The sequence below is a fragment of the Rhipicephalus microplus genome, chromosome X (genome assembly GCF_043290135.1).
Source record: "Rhipicephalus microplus isolate Deutch F79 chromosome X, USDA_Rmic, whole genome shotgun sequence".
Lineage (NCBI taxonomy): Eukaryota > Metazoa > Arthropoda > Arachnida > Ixodida > Ixodidae > Rhipicephalus > Rhipicephalus microplus.
In genome coordinates this window covers 73,624,096-73,642,494 of record NC_134710.1, presented here as the reverse complement: position 1 = coordinate 73,642,494, position 18,399 = coordinate 73,624,096, and the positions used below count along the sequence as shown (strand labels likewise).

The 18,399-nt window shown below is 43.5% G+C and overlaps 1 protein-coding gene and 1 pseudogene across 1 annotated transcript in view; one reads left to right on the top strand and one right to left on the bottom strand.

Moving 5' to 3' along the window:
* Positions 1-3,730: 3,730 nt before the first annotated feature.
* The window catches only part of Sil1 (Sil1 nucleotide exchange factor), a 69,430-nt gene continuing 54,761 nt past the window's right edge, over positions 3,731-18,399 (top strand). Inside the window, exons 1-3 of the mRNA XM_037426992.2 lie at positions 3,731-3,888; positions 8,047-8,286; positions 8,823-8,998. Of these exons, the coding sequence (XP_037282889.2) occupies positions 8,088-8,286; positions 8,823-8,998 (375 nt within the window). The 5' untranslated portion in view covers positions 3,731-3,888; positions 8,047-8,087. The remainder of the gene's footprint in view (positions 3,889-8,046; positions 8,287-8,822; positions 8,999-18,399) is intronic.
* On the bottom strand, positions 10,060-10,990 carry LOC142776870 (uncharacterized; annotated as a pseudogene).

Here is an 18,399-nt window from a genome sequence, read left to right as displayed (position 1 = left end):
CGAGTCATATTTATATTGACGCAAGATACATTTAAGGTTCACGTGTCAGTTGTTTGCTACGCTCTCAATCTTGCCTGTGGTGTGCATGCGAAACAGAACAAGCGAAGCACCAGTGGGGACTACCAGTACAGTACTGCCAGGATCGACGCTGAAATCTCAGGCACGAGCGAGCTGCGCGGGATAAAAGAAGAAGACGAGGTGCCAAACTTGGAAGAAGCCAAGGTGTTCTGAACATAAACATTTTTGTATAACTTGTTTTTTTTTCTGAAGAATTTCTGATGAAGCTCGGACCCCGAGCGAAACGTCAATAAAACTGCTTCGCACGGGCGTCTGTTCCGACTTTTCCGTGAATATTGAACCGGACCCACAAGCCCTTATATATATATATATATATATATATATATATATATATATATATATATATATATATATATATATATATATATATATATATATATATATATATATATATATCAGACAATAATGCCAAGGAATGTATAGGGGAAGTTATTAGAACCAATGTAAAGTAAATAAAAAGGAAGAGACGTGGGTGAAAAAATAACTTGCCGTAAGCAGGAATCGAACCTACGACTATCGTTATCGAACGCGATTGTTGAGCGATATGTGGCTTTTTGCAGAAATTGCTCGATGTGTCCTCCTAGTCATGTCAATATGAAGGGACGAACAGATAAAGTGAATCAATATATATATATTTATATTTTCGTATATTATTTCAGCTTTATGTTCCTTATTCTTGCGCTGTTTGCCACAGTTCTTAACAATAAAGCTTGTGCTCACTACAGCTGCCCACACTGCATTTCTTATTACGCTGCTTTAGGTTTATGACGACCATATTTTTAATTATCAGCCTAAATTACATGATGAGTATTTAAATAGGCCTTTCTAAGGCTGTGATTGGCCTGCACGCACCTTCGTCACTATACAACACTTCGGAGTGCCTTTAGCCGTTAGGGCAGAGTAAAGATATGTATAAATATATTGTACATGCGCATACAAGCCAAGTTAGGTGTATGAGCCAAATATATTGTCGCACGCATGTGTGTGTGTGTTTAGATGTTAGCAGAACGTGCGAAAGTTCAATAGAAATGTTATTCTCTGGCCTGAGTTTATCTTAGCACACGTACGAATAGTTAGTAATATTCTGTAACGTGGTTTACCAAACCTTGGAACTGTGTCTGGCTTGTTCAATTATAACGAACCTCTGCTAATTGACAATTATCGTAGTGATCGACTATGGCGAGATATGTTCCAGCGGGTACAAGTACGACCACCGCTTAAGCATTAGTCCCATTGCCGAGCCAACTTTAAAACTCGTGGCCGAGATTCCTGCCCAAAATCTCACAGATACACCGCGACACGTTTTTCCGTATGCAGCCATTATTCATTGTTAAAGCGCCCAGGAATGATATTGTGATAGTAGCAGTGCTTAGTTTCTAAATCATGTCAGCGCGAAGTAAAGAAAAAAATGAGTTGGGTAAGTGGCAAGGGGGGTGCGTTGGACAAAAATTTTCGGGAAAAATTTGACCCCCCCCCCCCCCGGCTAAGCCACTGCCAGCCAGGTCCTCCGACGGTTCGCGCAGAACATTTTCGTACGGCCCCGCCGTGGTGGTCTAGTGGCTAAGGTACTCGGCTGCTGACCCGCAAGTCGTGGGATCAAATCCCTGATGCGGCGGCTGCATTTCCGATGGAGGCGGAAATGTTGTAGGCCCCTGTGTTCAGATTTGGGTGCACGTTAAAGAACCCCAGGGGGTAGAAATTTCCGGACCCCTATACGGCGTCTCTCATAATCATATGGTGGCTTTGGGACGTTAAACCCCACATATCAATCAACATGTTCGTCCGCTCGCACTGGTCTACAATAACCTTCGTCGGTATTCGAAAGAAGCTCGTATTAGTGGGCGGCTTCTTTCTTCCGCAGCTGTCGCTACGATTAGAGCAGCCTACAACTGCACGTATAACCATTGCGAAGGAAGAAACTCGTATGTCCGACGAGGGGCGGCTGAACAAGGCCTGACCATGGCTCATAAAAATGACCGACTCGCTCCGAGCAGTGAAGTCGAGTGTTGTAGGTGTAAGCCTGTACATTTTAGATGTCTGAATTAATTTGTGCACACCCTAAAGTTGCACTGGTTTCAACCTTATAGAAGTGCCAGATTCATACAATGACTGCAATGAATACTGCTTTATATCACCCAAAACCTAACTTCACTTGCGTCTTGAGCTTTGACTTGCGTTTGAACGTGAACAAAGTTGGGACTGCATTCGGTTTCAAATTTTTTCAGTAATCTACGCATTTTTTCTCGTAGTTGTCCGGTTTGAAAGGAGCGCGCAAAGAAAATTTGAATGGATATGTTGACAGTCTGGTTCGATGAAAACGGCTGCCTGTCATTGTGACTTAACCTGTACTAGGGCATGTATGCAGTGTGGTTCATGGCAAAAGCTACAGCAGTGACTTGGACAAAAGAATTGAAAAGAGCTAAGTTCACGTCAGGCCATTCTTGTTGTTCATTTTCGGTAAACCGCCCCCTCCATCAAAATATCGGCAGGGGACAAAGGACCAGGGCTTTTAGCACCTCCCTCTCCCCTCCTTCCAGTTTGTGGGCTTGGCTCACGTATGCTTTCACGAAGTCATTAACCTATATAGCCTGATGCTATGGTAACGCTTCGAAGTTTTGCAATGAAAATTCGTGTAAATAAAAAGATATCGGACGAAGGACTGGGTTTATGAAAGACGATTATAAGGTGGTAGTTGCAAATTTTTCCATCAAAAGCTTCGTACCCGAGGCTCCAAATTCCTAATGCGATAGAGTTTCTTTCTCGTGTAAGAATATAATACAACATAGCACTTTCTTTGTTAGCCAGCAGCCAGCACTACAATAAAAGCGTGTGCGGTAACGGTCTCACAACATTACGCGCATCTCATTTTTTGCAGAAACGGCGTATATTTTGTATTCAAACGCATTGATCTCAGTAGAGACTCTCAAATGTCGGTCGATTCGGGGGAACATGTGCACAAATAAATAAGCGCAGCAGTCAAGGTAAAACTTCTCCACCAAACGACACGTAGCAATATTTCGGAATGTATAAGTCTACTTGAAGCTCTTTGACCAATATGAAATGCAGATGCCGGTGCTTTTATATTCCATAAGAACACCAGCCTTCTATCCGACGCCTTTTTCTTTTCTTAGAGCGGAGTCACTCAACCGAATGATTCGTGTACTCTCAGAATGCCGTGGATTAACAGTACGCTGCGCAATGTTTAGCTACCCGACGTTTGCCTACGCTCCCAACAAAGAAATATTACAGCGCCATATAATATTGGCTCATCAAATTATTATGCATTCTTACATAAAAAAAAAAACAGCAGCAAGTGTTTACTTACGATGCAAATGTATGATGCGTTTGTCAGATGCCACTTGTCACGCTTGACTTGTACCGTCCAAAGAAGTCGTCGTTTAGGACCTCTTAGAAATCGGTACAACTTCCAGCCACTTTTAGAATAATTGCTGCACTGCAGCATGCAACGCCCGGCCATGGTGATGGCAAAAAACACGAGCACTGACAAAAAAAAAAAAAAAAAACCACGCACGAGTAGTCGGTTTGAGGAGTCAAAATGGCGACCAAGCTGCTTCCAAGGCACCTGCACCCTTTCAAAAGCTTACACCACTCTAGCGGGGGCATGCATATCGAGGTGTTCTGGTGCAGTACGTCACATGTAGGTGTTCTGTGACGTCACGTTGTGGACGTCGGTTCTGTGTTTTGATAGTTTCTCCTGCAGTACACTCACAGAACACCTATGGTACACTGTAGTTTCTGCCGTCTAAATTCGAGAAGACTGTTTGATAAAGCTGTGGCCGTGCCTGCTGTGTAAGTTTTGCAGTAAAGTCTTCACACGTTTTGGAGTCGTGGGGCGTATAAGCCAGTAGTTCACCCATCTAAACTATGTAGACATCACATGGCTGACACGTGTAGCTACCGAGTTGTGTCGCCGGCTTCGCATCAGCGCGAAAAGTGCCAGTTGTGTGTAATGCATTATTTCGTGCGCGATTGTGACACGCCATAAAGCAGACGTTAAAAATAATAGCTTTGTGTCATCGTTTCTAACGTTCAGGGGAATAGAATATCGAAAAGGTGTTGGGGCCTTCGACATAATGAGTGCCTTGTTGTTGCATTATATATATATATATATATATATATATATATATATATATATATATATATATATATATATATATATATATATATATAATATTACGGGATCTGAAATGTGTTCGTGCTAGGTTAAAAAGCGAGCCCAATGTCGCTCTCCAGCTCAAGATTTAGAAATCCTGCGTTATATGTATCAGTACGAGGTCGCGGTTTTAGTTGCCTAGTGCATTTGAAACGGTACAACACATTTCGATATATTTTTATATTTTTTTAAAAGCCGACGTGAAAAATTCGTAAATATTGTCAGGCAATACATGCATGATGAGGTTTGTGAACACATGCTAGGACACTAAACTGAGGGGCGCGAAATAAGGCGGGATACATAACAAAAAATACGGGTGACGTGCCTCTCCTATCAACTCATCTTCAGCATTACTGTCAGCCTTACCTGAATTTACCTTTATAGTCAGCTGTACTGACGCGTATTCCAAAGCAGTATCGTTCGCACACGATTTCAATGTGTACTGATCAAAGGCGAGAAACACGTAGGGAGGTGCCTTGACCTCCCCACTGCCAACTCTTCCAGGGAAGTTCTTGATAAATATATCTTGTGTTGTCATCTCTTTCAACAAAAAGGACCTTACTGGTTTGAAACCACACATAACAAATACTTGGAGGAAATATATCAAAAGGCGCTTAGAACACTGATTATGTGATATATTGGGGTTAAAGAGCATTGACATTTTGGTCGGAAAAGCTAATTTTAGGCTAACAGATTCATGAGTTGACTCATTCAGATCAAGTCATGAGTCTGAGAGAGTCTGGGTAAGTAATGTTTTGGTGAGTTTGAGTCAGAGTGAGTGTGCTTGAAAAAAATTTCCATGCGTACGAGTCTGGCTGAGGAAAATTATTTTGGTAGGTCTGAATCCGAGTGAGGCCAAAGCCCAAGATATATCTAATGAGTTAGTGTTCGTCTTTTTTTTCGTTGTTGTTGACCTATGGCCTCTACCAACTCTCTTGTTAAGCCATCACACTTTTGCCTATGTGCATCACATCACAAAAAGGACGTGTGCAGAACCACTGCCATAAATAAAAAACAAAACATTATGGTTTTGAATTTGATGCGACTAGCTTCACCAACAGGCTTCTTATGTGTACTGGCCTAAAATTGTGTCACTGCTTCAACTGGCACCATATTTGTTGATGTAGAAGCCCTCCAAACGCTTTGCCCAAGATATGGTATTATTTTTTTTCTATGATTTATATATATGAGAAGTCTGGGTCAGACCTGATGGAACTGTAATGTGTTTGCAAGGGTCCACCTTTTTTATTCCTGTGTTCCTGACATGTTCCATGCGCAGTCATTAATGCCACGGCTGGTTTTTCCTATGTAGGGCTTGTCACTTGACAAAGGTATGTGGTTTGCACTGACATCATCTTAGCCACCTTTTTGGAGGACCAAAAGTCACACAAAAGTTACATCTGTTGTGAGACTTGTGGCCATGCATGGTGGTTTTGGTAAATGGTTTCTTACACATGCCAGGAGTATTCCGAGGCATTGAATACAATTTTATAACATTCTTTAGCCACCACGCTGAAGTTCCAGTACGGTGGGCCCAGTGATGGAACTGCTGCTCCAATTGCTTCAAACTGCTCCAAAAGAGAAATGCTGCTCCAAAGTGTAATATTTGTTAGTAACTGCTCTGAAGGTGCTCTGGGAAACTGGGAACAATGATCTTTAACAGTGTGAACATACAGTGAGCCGCAGTGAAAACAAAAACAAGCTGTGTACTATCATCCTAGTATACTAGGATGATAGTATAATTTGTATAATAGCTGTATAATAGCATATTGACTATGACACAAGTACTTGCATGAAAAACCTGCCGTGGTGGTCTAGTGGCTAAGGCACTCGGCTGCTGGCCCGCAGGTTGCGGGATCCAATACTGGCCGCTGCGACCACTTTTGGTGAGGTGAAAATGCTTGAGGCTCATGTGCTTAGACTTAGGTGCATGTTAAAGAACCTCAGGTGGTCGGAATTGCCCGAGCCCTCCACTACAGCATCTCATAATCATATGATGCTTTTGGCACATTAAACCCCTACAATTACACTTGCATAAGAAACACCCAATTTAGCTGTATATTTATACCTGATAAGCCGATTATTTTTGAGAAATGTGTGAGAGATTAATTTGTAGTTCAATGCTTACTAATTGTTAGCTACTGCTGGGGTGTGTGACGGATTACATTTCTTGCTTTTTCAGCTTTGACTTCTTATGCTACAAGACTGGCATTTTAAGTTGATAACTCATTTAGCTGTGCTTTACTTTTTTTTTCTATGCAGGCTATTTTGGTATAATATGAAAATGATAAATTGCTTTATCTCGTACCAATTGTAAACTGCTGCTTTGGCAACAGTTATATGTGATTATGGTTAGAAATAGATTTTGGAGCTCAGAATAGATTTTGGAGCTCAGCTTTAACATTTCTATATATTGTTTGCTACAAGTAATAGTATTTTAGATTATAGTTAATCTTAATTAGTGTTCAATGGCCATCCATATATTTGCTTAATTATTTACCTGCTTCATTGCTTGCGTCAGTACTGCAAATCCAACTTATTATCTGTGAACTTGTCTCCAACCAAAGAGAGTCGATACTTTTGACAAAAATAGGAAGTGAGTAGTTTTATTGGGCACACTTCGAGCCCTGCTAGAATTTAAGGCCGTTTTCTGTATTAAGTCCAAATGATTTTAATTGTTATATAGTATGTTTAAATCACAAAACATAAAACTCTTATCCTGAAGTGTGTGAGCTCTTCTCCACTGATAAAATGAAATATCAAACATATGTTGTGGTTTCATATTATGTCCTGTGCATCTTATGCTGTGATTCTTCACATTATTTTGGCTGTGGGGCTTCTGCAAGTAAATCTGTAGATTTAGTTTGATTCAAATTCAAGTGTTCTTCATGTTCCTTGAACTTTAATGTTTATACTTATCTCTATAGCACATAATCATGGTAGTTGGTGGCCTAGCCAGGGGATGGCATATACCCCTTTGCAAATTTCAGTCTATATTTACACTCCTTAGATAGATCAACAATCAGAAAAATTTGTCTGCTCAGCCCCCTCAGCTGCACCAAGAGCATGCCCCACTGACAAGAAATTACTGGCTGCACTACTTGTAGCACATGCGACTATTTTACATGACAATTACACCCTACCAACTTCATAGGTACCCTGCAACACTTTTCCAAGTATTTATCAAATTATTTCATTAAAGAAGTTTTATGCCTTGTCAATTGACTGCTGTGAAAATTTTTCGAATCCGTCAAGTATGAACGGAGTGAAAGATTTGTCGCCACGCTGCAAGCGCTTTCTCTCGTCTTTTGTCCTGATAAGCGTGCTGGAAGCTAAGCAGGGTGGGATGGCACAAAGAAAAAAAGAGTCGTCACGCATATGTCACGACCTTGAGTGCTTCCATTTCTCTCTCTTTTTTCTTTTGAATACATGAGTTATTTTCAGTGTGATTGCGAGCACATGCTTGGACATGTCGTGCCATCTTGCAATGGTTGCGGTAACTATGCAGTGCACAATGCTCAAATCAGACAATGGCCGTGCGATTTGGGTTTTTGATGCAGTCATTTGGGTTGATGGCATCATTTGTCAAAAGAAGGAAGAGCAATTTCTAGCTGACTTTGAGAATTGCAAATTCGAGGCTGTGTGCTGCCCTGTAATATTTGGCTCACATGTTCTTTGAATCCTTGGCTACCGATTGGCCACGTTAAGCATTGAATGGCCCATTTGAGCCCTGAAATATGCCAACTGAGAAGAACATTGTGCTCATGACGTCATTTACATAAATGTTTCTTCAGGGACAGCACTACTACAACGGAGGCACCAAGAGAGAACCAGTATGCTCCATGGAAGACCACTATGTTTTGCTGCAGCTATAGTTGTCTTGGCAGTGAGTGCACACTGCCAACAACAGGCAGTCTCTGTAGTTGTTGAACAGAAAGCATCTCAGAAGAAGAGTGAGGAAGAAAATAGCAAACCTGAAGAAAACCCTACAAAACATTTTCAAGCCCAAAAGGAATGGAAAAACGTTAAGCCAGGTAAATGTATGCAACTGCTGAGACCACCTATTTTGTGTCAATAGGGCTTGTGCTGTGACATTAGTCTTTTCATTGTGACAGTACAGCAGATGGTTGCTCAGCATGGTCATTCACTAGGGAGCACAAGGTGACAAACCTTTTCCCTGGCCATTATTAGTCACATATTGACTGGGTAAAACACTTGGATGCTCACTAAAAGAATTATGTAATTACTAATATTCAGCTCCCCATTTTGTCTCTCAGGCTACATGTTGTTTAGAGAAATTGAGGGATATCATTCAACAACATACTGCTGCCATCAAAATGCCTTGCTTGGCTTACACCATTACAAAGTTAAGATGTCAGACATCATAGCAATTGACCTCTAATATTTATTGATACCACCTCATTCTTTAAATATTTTAGAGATAAATGCTGAGACATGTGTGTACCACTGTGTTAGGTGTTTTGTTGTCTGTACTGCATAACAGGCAATGGTTTCACAACATGCTTATGTGCGTCTTGTTCCCTCTGAGTAAAGTTGCCTGTTTTTTTAGGAGAAGCCATACCGGCTGGCCTACATGTGCGAATGAATTTAGCGACAGGCCACACTGAAGCTAAATTGATGGATGACGATGACACAAACAATGCTCAACAATCCGACAGGCCTGGCAGCCATGATAGCCATTTGCTGCTGGAGCAAGCTAAAAGTCGACCTTCAATAATACTTTCTGTAAGTATATTGTCATCTTTAGAATTCTGTACTGCAAAGACCGGTGCTGCCTTCAAGTTGCCCTGTCTGAATAGTACTGTGGAAAGCTGTGAGGCAGAAAAAGATTTCGTAACAGTTAAAGTTCACGTCCACCTGTGATGTGGTGCTATAAAGGAAATTGTTGGGTTTGCTGCTGAACTTCACTCCCATTACTTTTTATGGTTATTGAAGCTGTGCTCAGTCAGCCTTCTTCAGATGTCTCAAGTTGTTCATAACAGCCTGGTGAGACCTTCAACAGTTATGAATATGTTGTGTTGTGATGCTTTGTGTGTGTGTGTATCAAGGTGAGTAAGCTTGGTTGAAATTTTACTTTTGAGTACCTTCAGTTTTCTGTGCCACATTCGTGAGTCAAAGAAGCCCAGCTATGTTCTGCTACATGTGCCTAGGAAAGCCGATGTCGCATTAGCTGACTATCACAACATATGATCAAGGTACGTATCTCGTTGTCCCTAGAAATGAAATCCATGGGTCTGGCACATGACTGCCCATTACATGCAGGGGCAGCACCAGGGGTTGGCACGGGTGATCTGGAGCCCCCAAAAATTCTTGCCTGCCCCCCCCCCCCCCCCCCCCCCCAAGAGCAAGCATAGTCGAAGCACTACCCGTGAGCTCAATATGCCTCCATGCCCCCCTGGAAGAACAGAAACAGACTTGTCACCGGTGCTCCACAAGAAAAAAAAAAAAGAAAAAAAGAAAATCCTGGTGCTGCCCCTGATCACATAGATCTTTGGACCTGGGACAGTAACAGAACCAACCTGCCTTATCTGTTGGTCAGCCATAATGTTGTATGTAGACCAGAGAGTGCCTTGAAAGGAGCATCACCAGACAATAAAAAAACTTTATTTATGAAGCTTTGCTTCAGTCAACTTTGGCAGCTTGCCTTCCTTAATTCCACACAATTTGGGTGAGCATTGAGAAATAAAGAAAAAATGGAAGATATGAATCTCCAAATGTGCTAACTAAAAAGGGTGCACAGTGAAGCATTTCGAATGTAAAACATGGTACTAAAACCTGCTTGGTTTTTAAAGTAACTGTGTCATGAGCTCCTGGGCAAGACGCAGAGTGGTCTTGCTGTAAGTGCAGGCCGGCATGGTGGACGACTTGGAGTGCCAGTACTTCAGCTTCTTCAGCACTACGTCTAGCTCGCACGACATCGTCTGCAGCTTCTGCTCGCAGTGGTCCTGGCGTGCCTTTATTTCTACCATTTGTCGCTGCTGGTTGGTGAACCGCCGGAGAGCCAGCTTCAGATTTCGACGCAGCGCCCCATGGTTCTTCTTCATGCGTGCGTTGAGATTTCGTATGTTCACTATTGCATTGACTGAAGAAAGGAGGGAAGACTGGGGCGGCTGAGAAGACCGGGGTGCTCTGGACAATAAGCCCTGTGTGCTTGTACTTGTACATGGCGGGGCCCCCGTCAGCGATATCTCGTGTTTCAAGCAATGAAGGTAAGAAGTGTGGTCGAGGTAGTCGACCATGCAGTAGTCGACCTCGGGCAGCGTAGGCGGAATGTGTTCCTTGAAATACTCCATGGCCAAGGACATCAGGTCAAAGAGCTCATCTGTCACTTTGTTGGCAGGGCTTATCTTAGGCGTCACAGGATGCGGTGCACTTCGTCCAAGATCTCCTCTGGAAAGAAACAGCAGTAGTTTCACTTTATATGTTTCCCCAAAGTCATCTTCAGCATAGTCAGTTGCATGTTTTCGATGATATTGAGAGCGGGTGAGTGTGGCGCCTTGACTGCCATCGAGGCATCTGTGCCTTGATAGCCAGGAGGTGCTCTTGCATGGAACACCGCAGCCGCACAAACTCAGACACTGTATTGTTCAGGTAGTGGCACACTATGAGAGTCTTGCTAATGGTCCCAAAGTTCGTTTGCCTCAATATCTTCTTGATTTCAGAAGGCAGGTTAAAGAGATTGGGACTTGATCCCTGTTCATCATCCCAATCATACATGTCGCAGTTTTGAATTTTTTCGGGTGAGCACTTTGGTGCACTGTCAGGCTTTATGTATTTGATTTACGTCGACGCAGACCTGTTTTCAAGTGTGCCACTTTCACAGCTTTGGTGCAACATAACTACAATGGCCACTTTTTCTCAACGTGCACATCATCATCATCATCATCACCACCACCACCATCATCATCATCATCATAATCATCATCATCATCATCCTGACTACGTCCACTGCAGGACAAAGGCCTCTCCCATGTTCCGCCAGTTAACCCGGTCCTGTGCTTGCTGCTGCCAATTTATACCCGCAAACTTCTTAATCTCATCTGCCCACCTAACCTTCTGTCTCCCCCTAACCCACTTCCCTTCTCTGGGAATCCAGTTAGTTACCCTTAATGACCATCGGTTATCCTGTCTATGCGCTACATGCCCGGCCCATGTCCATTTCCTCTTCTTTATTTCAACTATGATATCCTTAACCCCCGTTTGTCCCCTAATCCACTGGTGGTGCGGCGATGGCATAGTGGTTAGAGCATCCGCCTCGCATGCAAGAGGTCCGAGGCTCAAATCCCGGTGCCGCGCAGTTCCCAATCGGATTAAAAAAAAATCCGCGTGTTGAGCTAAGTGTAAGGCTAAGTGCAATGTAAGGCTAAGTGCGATGTAAGGTGTGTAAGGCTAAGTCCGCGTGTAAGGCTAAGTGCGATGCGATGCACATCGAAGCGGGTGGCGGCTGATAGAAACGGCAAGGCCAACATATTTCTGTGTGCCACATTGCAAAGATTGAGAAAAATGGGGTTGAAGGTTCCCAGGAAACAAGCCTTCTTGTTATATACTTAGGATAGATTTCCTCGAGGCCGACACGAAGCAGCAGATATATTACAATATATTGGTTGAAAATTACAATATATCTGTAAAAGGTAAGGTATCTCTGACATGGTGTGTCTTACGTGTTCCTTCAAGGTACAAAAAACAATTAGACCTCCCTTGGATAACAAGAGATATTTTACATCTCAAACGAAAGTACAAAAGATTAAAGGGAGTCAAAGGAAATATGCAGTGCAAGTAAACCTATCAAGGTTGAACAAGGCAATCTATAATACTAAGCAACATTATTTCAGTTACAGGCTTCTCAATTTTATTAAAAACTCTCCTGAGAAGTTTTGGCGATATCTTTCTTCACAAAAAAAGGCAGTTGATTGTATCATGTGCGATGGCGTACCAATCGATGATAAGGTAGCATAGCTAAAAGGTTCAATGATTACTTTCATAGCGTTTTTTCCAGTCAAACTGAACAGTTACGTCACAGCCATAACCATGAGCATGGAAATTCCACCGCTATTTCAGAGGCTGGGCCTGGGCCTAATAATATACGGAACCCCTTTCTTCGTCGGTATGCTGAAGTGCTTGCAAAATTCCTAGTTGTTATTTTCCCTGTTGCCCTGTCATCAGCTAAGATTCTTATTGATTGGAAAACAGCTCGAATCATTCCTGTCTTAACCCTTTGAGACGTAAAGTGCACAATTGTGTACAACACTCGTTTTTCCAATTTTCATCAAGTATAGGCAATGAAAGAGCAAAGTATATCCTACTACGGAACCTCTTTCATAATAAATTTGTTTTAATTCAATCTCATTTTGCAGTGTACTGGTACATATGGTCACTTTTTTGAAGACACTACCCCGCTTGATGAGTGGGGTGACGTGCCGCTTCGTACGAGCAATGTGAAAAGAAGAATTTTTCTTTCCTCAACATGAACATCACCGAAAATGAGTTTGCACTGTATTCCTAGCCTGAGATATTATTCTATCTATGAAAAAAGTGGGCATCTATGACTTCAGGGTAGAGGGGTATTTAATTTCAATTTAATTGCGGTGAGTTGCTATAAAACTCATAAATTCAAGAATGATCCCATTATTCTTGTTACAATAGAATACTGAATGCCTTGAAGTAACGCAGAAGCGATTTGACACATGTACAAACAGTTCTTCATAGATAGCGTCTAAAAGGGTTAAAGGAGATGGCATGTTATTAAAAACTATCGACCAATATCACCGACATCGTCGAGTTGCAAACTGCTGGAGCATATCATTGCTAATTGCATAAACACTTGACTGACAATAATACAGTAATCCCGTTTCAGCATGGTTTTAGAAAGGGGCTGTCTACAGTGACCCAGTTGACCACAATCATACATAGCTTCGCCTCATGTCCAGACAAGTCAGGACAGGTTGACATTGTTTTCTTTGACATTAAAAAGGTTTTTGATCTTGTATGCCATGTAAAAGTAATTTTAAAACTTCAGGCTCTAGGCTTACCAGATTTTAGTTTCTTGGATTGTAGCATATTTAAGTGACAAAGTACAATTTGTAAGTATCGATGGCCATTGCTCATGGCAGTTACTAGTGACATTGGGTGTACCACGAGGAAGTGTGCTTGGTTCCTTGTTGTTTTCTATATACGTAAATGATATTGTTGATGAAATTTGTGAACCATTTAGTATTCGACTTTTTGCTGATGATTGTGTGCTCTTTAATGAAGTGAAGTGTTCCGAGGACCAAGTACTCCTTAATCTTGCAAAAAATTCATAAATGGTGTGAGCGATGGGACACGGTTTTTAACGCCCAGAAAACTGTGTTCATGAAAGTAATCTAAAAAAGCCAGTGTCTTATCTTTCCGTACTCGCTTCAACCCATTTCACTCGAAGTTACAGACTGCAAACATCTAGGGATAACTATGACATATACACTGAAATGGAACTCACACATATCGAATATTTGTGCATCCTCCTTCAGAAAACTCATGTTTTCTCAGACATGAGTTAAAGCAAGCACCAACTGAGGCAAAGCAATTAACATATTAATCACTTATTAGACCGAAGCTTGAATACGCTGCTATTATTTGGGATCCACACATGAAAAAAAAAAGAAAAAAAAAACATCGGTGCACTCGAAAAGATTGAGCGGAAAGCTATATGATTTATCTATTCAATGTATCGGCATACTGACTCCCCTACCACCTTAATGAGTCGACACGGTAATCATACATTGCAACTTCGAAAGATACAGAGATTAAAGTTTCTTTTTCAGCTTAAGCATAGAAAACTAGTGTTAAAACCAGAAAATTACGTATCGCCCCTTTCAGCTGGACAAACTAGGCACTATTATGCTGAATGCCTAACCCCGTAAGCACTAAAGCTAATGTTTTCAAATTTTCATTTTTTCCACGCTCGATGGATGAGTGGAATCATCGACATGGCTACATAGCACTGAACTCATAAAACAAATGGTTAAATAAGACATAAAAGTATCCTCTTTTTTTATTTTCATAATTTGTGGCGCACCTTGTTGTGCATAGGCAATCAATCTTCTTTTTTTGTGGTATACTGAGAACTGCAGTATTTTCTGTCGGCACTTACTTTATTGCTGATAGGCACAGAGCATATTGTTGTAGTTGTTCTACCTATCAGTCGTTTAACTTTTTGTTTTTTCCTTTTTTGTTCTTTGTTTTTGTTGCTATTACAGTGGTTGACAATTAAGCATATATATATGCATGCATGTACATTTTCTCGTTGTTCCAATGCATGAGGTTTATTATTATTACCTATGTATGTATCCACTCTGGCTTGGGCCCTGAATGGCCCTACAGTATTTTATAAATAAATCAGTCGTTTAACTTTTTGTTTTTTCCTTTTTTGTTCTTTGTTTTTGTTTTCTTTGTTTTTGTTGCTATTACAGTGGTTGACAATTAAGCATATGTATATATGCATGCATGTACATTTTCTCGTTCCAATGCATGAGGTTTATTATTATTACCTATGTATGTATCCACTCTGGCTTGGGCCCTGAATGGCCCTGCAGTATTTTATAAATAAACAAATAAATTGTAATGAGGGTAGTGGGCATGAAGCTCGAGTATAGAAAAGGAAGAAGACTTGCTGTGACCACAGGCTTGCGTTCAATTAGTCCTTGCGCTAAATAAAGCTCTCGTTCGCCGAGTCAACTACTGCTTGTTCAACAACCCGTTTCAAGTGGTGGAAATGCTGGGTACATCTAGTCCTCACCCTGGAACTTCGCAGCTGCACACTCCAACGACCGTCTACAATGACTGATCCGGGGCCATCTTAGGCTGTTACTCCAGATCTCGCACCTTTGGCGGTCTTCTGCGCTGGCGCTCTCCGGCAGCGCGACCCCCCCATATTTGGTGGCACAGAGGACCAAGATGTGGACAACTGGATTGCCAAGTATGAACTGGTGAGCGCATACAATAAGTGGAACGCAGCCGATAAGCTCACAAATGTGAGTTTTTACCTGACCGACGTGGCAAAACTATGGTACAGGAATCATCAAAGTGATTACAGTACCTGGTCGGAATTGGCAAAAACCCTCTCGGAAGTCTTTGGCCGTCCTGCTGTCCGCCACCTTCGTGCTGAACAGCGCTTGCGGGGCAGAGTACAGAGAGCAGATGAAACTTTCACGAGCTATATTGAAGATGTGCTCTTTCTTTGCAAGCTCGTCGACTCGACTCTGGACGAGGCAGGCAAGATCAAGAACATCATGAAAGGAATCGACGACGGTGCATTCCAAATGCTTGCTGCGAAGAGTCCCCAGACGGTCGCCGAGGTGATTCAGCTCTGCCAAAACTATGATGAGCTGCGTAGGCAGCGAGCTTCTACACGTTGTGCTGCTCAAGACACCGCGGACATCTCATCCCTCGACTATCACCATGACACCGCCGACCACTCTGCGTTGATGCCACTCATAAAGCAATTCATACGCGAGGAGGTCGCCCGGCAGCTATCTATAATCATAAGAACTACCGAGCTGATGGCACCCTTGTCGCCTTCGCTTCACGAGGTCATTCAATCGCAAGTTGCCGAAGCATTGCCGCTAGCTCAGGCTCCACCAACTGTTACCGCACCACTAACGTATGCAGCCGCAGTTGCTCGGCCACGTGCGCCAGCGTCTCCGGCCATCTACAAAGCTACTCGCCACGTTTATTCGTCGACGCCACCTTCCCGCTCGCTGACCGTCCCGCCTCCGGCTGCATACGAAACAGGTCAGAACGTTTGTTTATATGACGCCGCCGCCTGCACGACCATTTACGGTACTTTATTCAGCGAACAGTGCCCCTACCGTCAGCCAATGGCGCACTCCGGATAATCAGCCGATATGTTTTTCATGTGGCATCTCAGGCCACGTAGCTCGTCACTGCCGTCGTCGCAGCTTCCCTTCTCATAACATTGCAGGGGCCTCACATTACTTGTCCACCATGCCCACTCAGCCGCGATATCCCGTTCCTGCCGATCCACCTCTAGACGTACGTCCCGGTCGCTGACCATCTGGCTCAAGCCATTCACCTTCTCTTCGCCGTAGATCAATTTCTCCAATGTTACGTCGCAACAGCCCACTGCGAGGAGAAAACTGACGGGCGCAGTTCTGGAGGCAAGAACTGCGTTGGCAGCGAAAATTTCAAGACCTATCGGCTGTCCCCCGAACGAAATCGAACTCTATATTGATGGCATTAAGGTGCACAAACTTGTTGACACTGGACCTACCGTATCTGTAATTAGCAAGAAACTGTGCTGAAATTTGAAGAAAGGGACCACGCAACTTACTGTCCTATCTTTGCAGACAGCTACGTCCCATCATAGTCAGCCTTCAGCTTTGTGCACTGCATGAGTCGTCATTCAAGGTGCGACGTACGTCGTCGCATTTGTAGTTTCATTCCGTTCTTCGCATCACGCAATCCTTGGGTGGGACTTTCTTTTGTCAAATTCTGCTTTGGTCGACTGTGCTCGTTCCGAACTCGCGTTATCTGTGTCGTGCTATGACCCCGGCGATGGCGCTTCGTGTAGAGTGTTTGCTGCTTCTGACGTTGAGATTGCGCCTTTCTCAGCTGTTGTTGTCTCGGTGTCGTGTGCCTCCCTTCCGAAATCGCCTGTGTTGTTTACGCCATCGGTCACATCTGCGTGCCGTCGAAATATCATGCTTCCGTTTGCCGTCGTTGTTTTTCCCAACGGTCACGCTGCCATTTATGTGTGCAATCTCTCGGACAGCCCGTCATCCCTACTACGTGGAGAATGCCTGGGAAGCTACGAACCTTACGAGTGCATTCTTCCGGCTACTATACCCGATTCTACGGTTTCGCACCCAATTTGTGCTGTCACTCCTACTAACGCGCCTAATGATGTTCTGGACGTCTTCTCGGATGCCATCGACTCTGAGCTCGCACCAACTCAGTGCGAAGAGATTATAAATCTTCTACTCCGCTTTCGCTCTTCATTCGATCGTGACCAGTCATGCTTAGGCCGAACCTCTGCGGTCGTTCACCGTATTGACACCGGTCAACAAGCCCCGCTAATACAGCGTCCGTACCGTGTGTCATCTGCTGAACGCCGTGTCATCGTTGAACAAGTGGACGACATGTTGAAACGTGGCATCATCGAACCCTTCAACAGTCCCTGGGCTTCACCGGTTGTTGGATTCATCCCGTTCTGCGTTGACTACCGCCGACTCAACAAGATAAGGTGCGAAGACGTATACCCTCTGCCGCGCATCGATGATGCTTTGGACTGCCTACAAGGAGCAGAGTTCTTTTCTTCGTTAGACTTACGCTCCGGATACTGGCAGTAGCCCATGGCAGAGGGTGATCGCCCGAAGACAGCCTTTGTAACACCGGATGGACCATATGAATTCACCGTTATGCACTTTAGCCTCTGCAATGTGCCTGCCACTTTCGAAAGGATGATGGATAACATCTTGCGAGGTCTGAAATGGAAAACGTGCCTCTGTTATTTGGACGACATTGTGGTATTTTCAAGCGACTTTGCAACCCACCTCAGCCGCCTCGAGCAAGTTCTTACGTGCCTTTCCACGGCGGGACTTCAACTTAACTTACAGAAATGCCACTTCGGCGCTCGCAAGCTTGTAATTCTTGGCCATGTGGTTTATAAGGACGGCATTCTCCCGGACCCTACAAAACTTAAGGCAGTCGCAGCGTTCCCAAAGCCAACCACCATCAAAGAGCTTCGAAGCTTCATCGGCCTATGTTCGTACTTTCGGCGCTACGTCCGCAATTTCGCCTCCATTATTGCCCCCTTGACCAATCTTCTTGCCGGGAGTTCTGATTTGTCAGCGTGGTCGCAGGCGTGTGATGATGCATTTCAGGATTTCTGACGGCTCCTCACTACGCCTCCCATACTCCGACATTTCGATCCGTCTGCTCCAACGGAGCTTTATACGGACGCTAGTGGTGTCGAGCTAGGGGCCATACTAGCCCAACGCAAGGATGGCTTTGACAAGTACGTCGTTTCCTATGCCAGCCGCACCCTCAGTAAAGCCGAGAAGAATTACAGTGTAACTGAAAAGGAGTGCCTCGCCATTATTTGGGCAATCGGAAAATTTCGGCCTTAT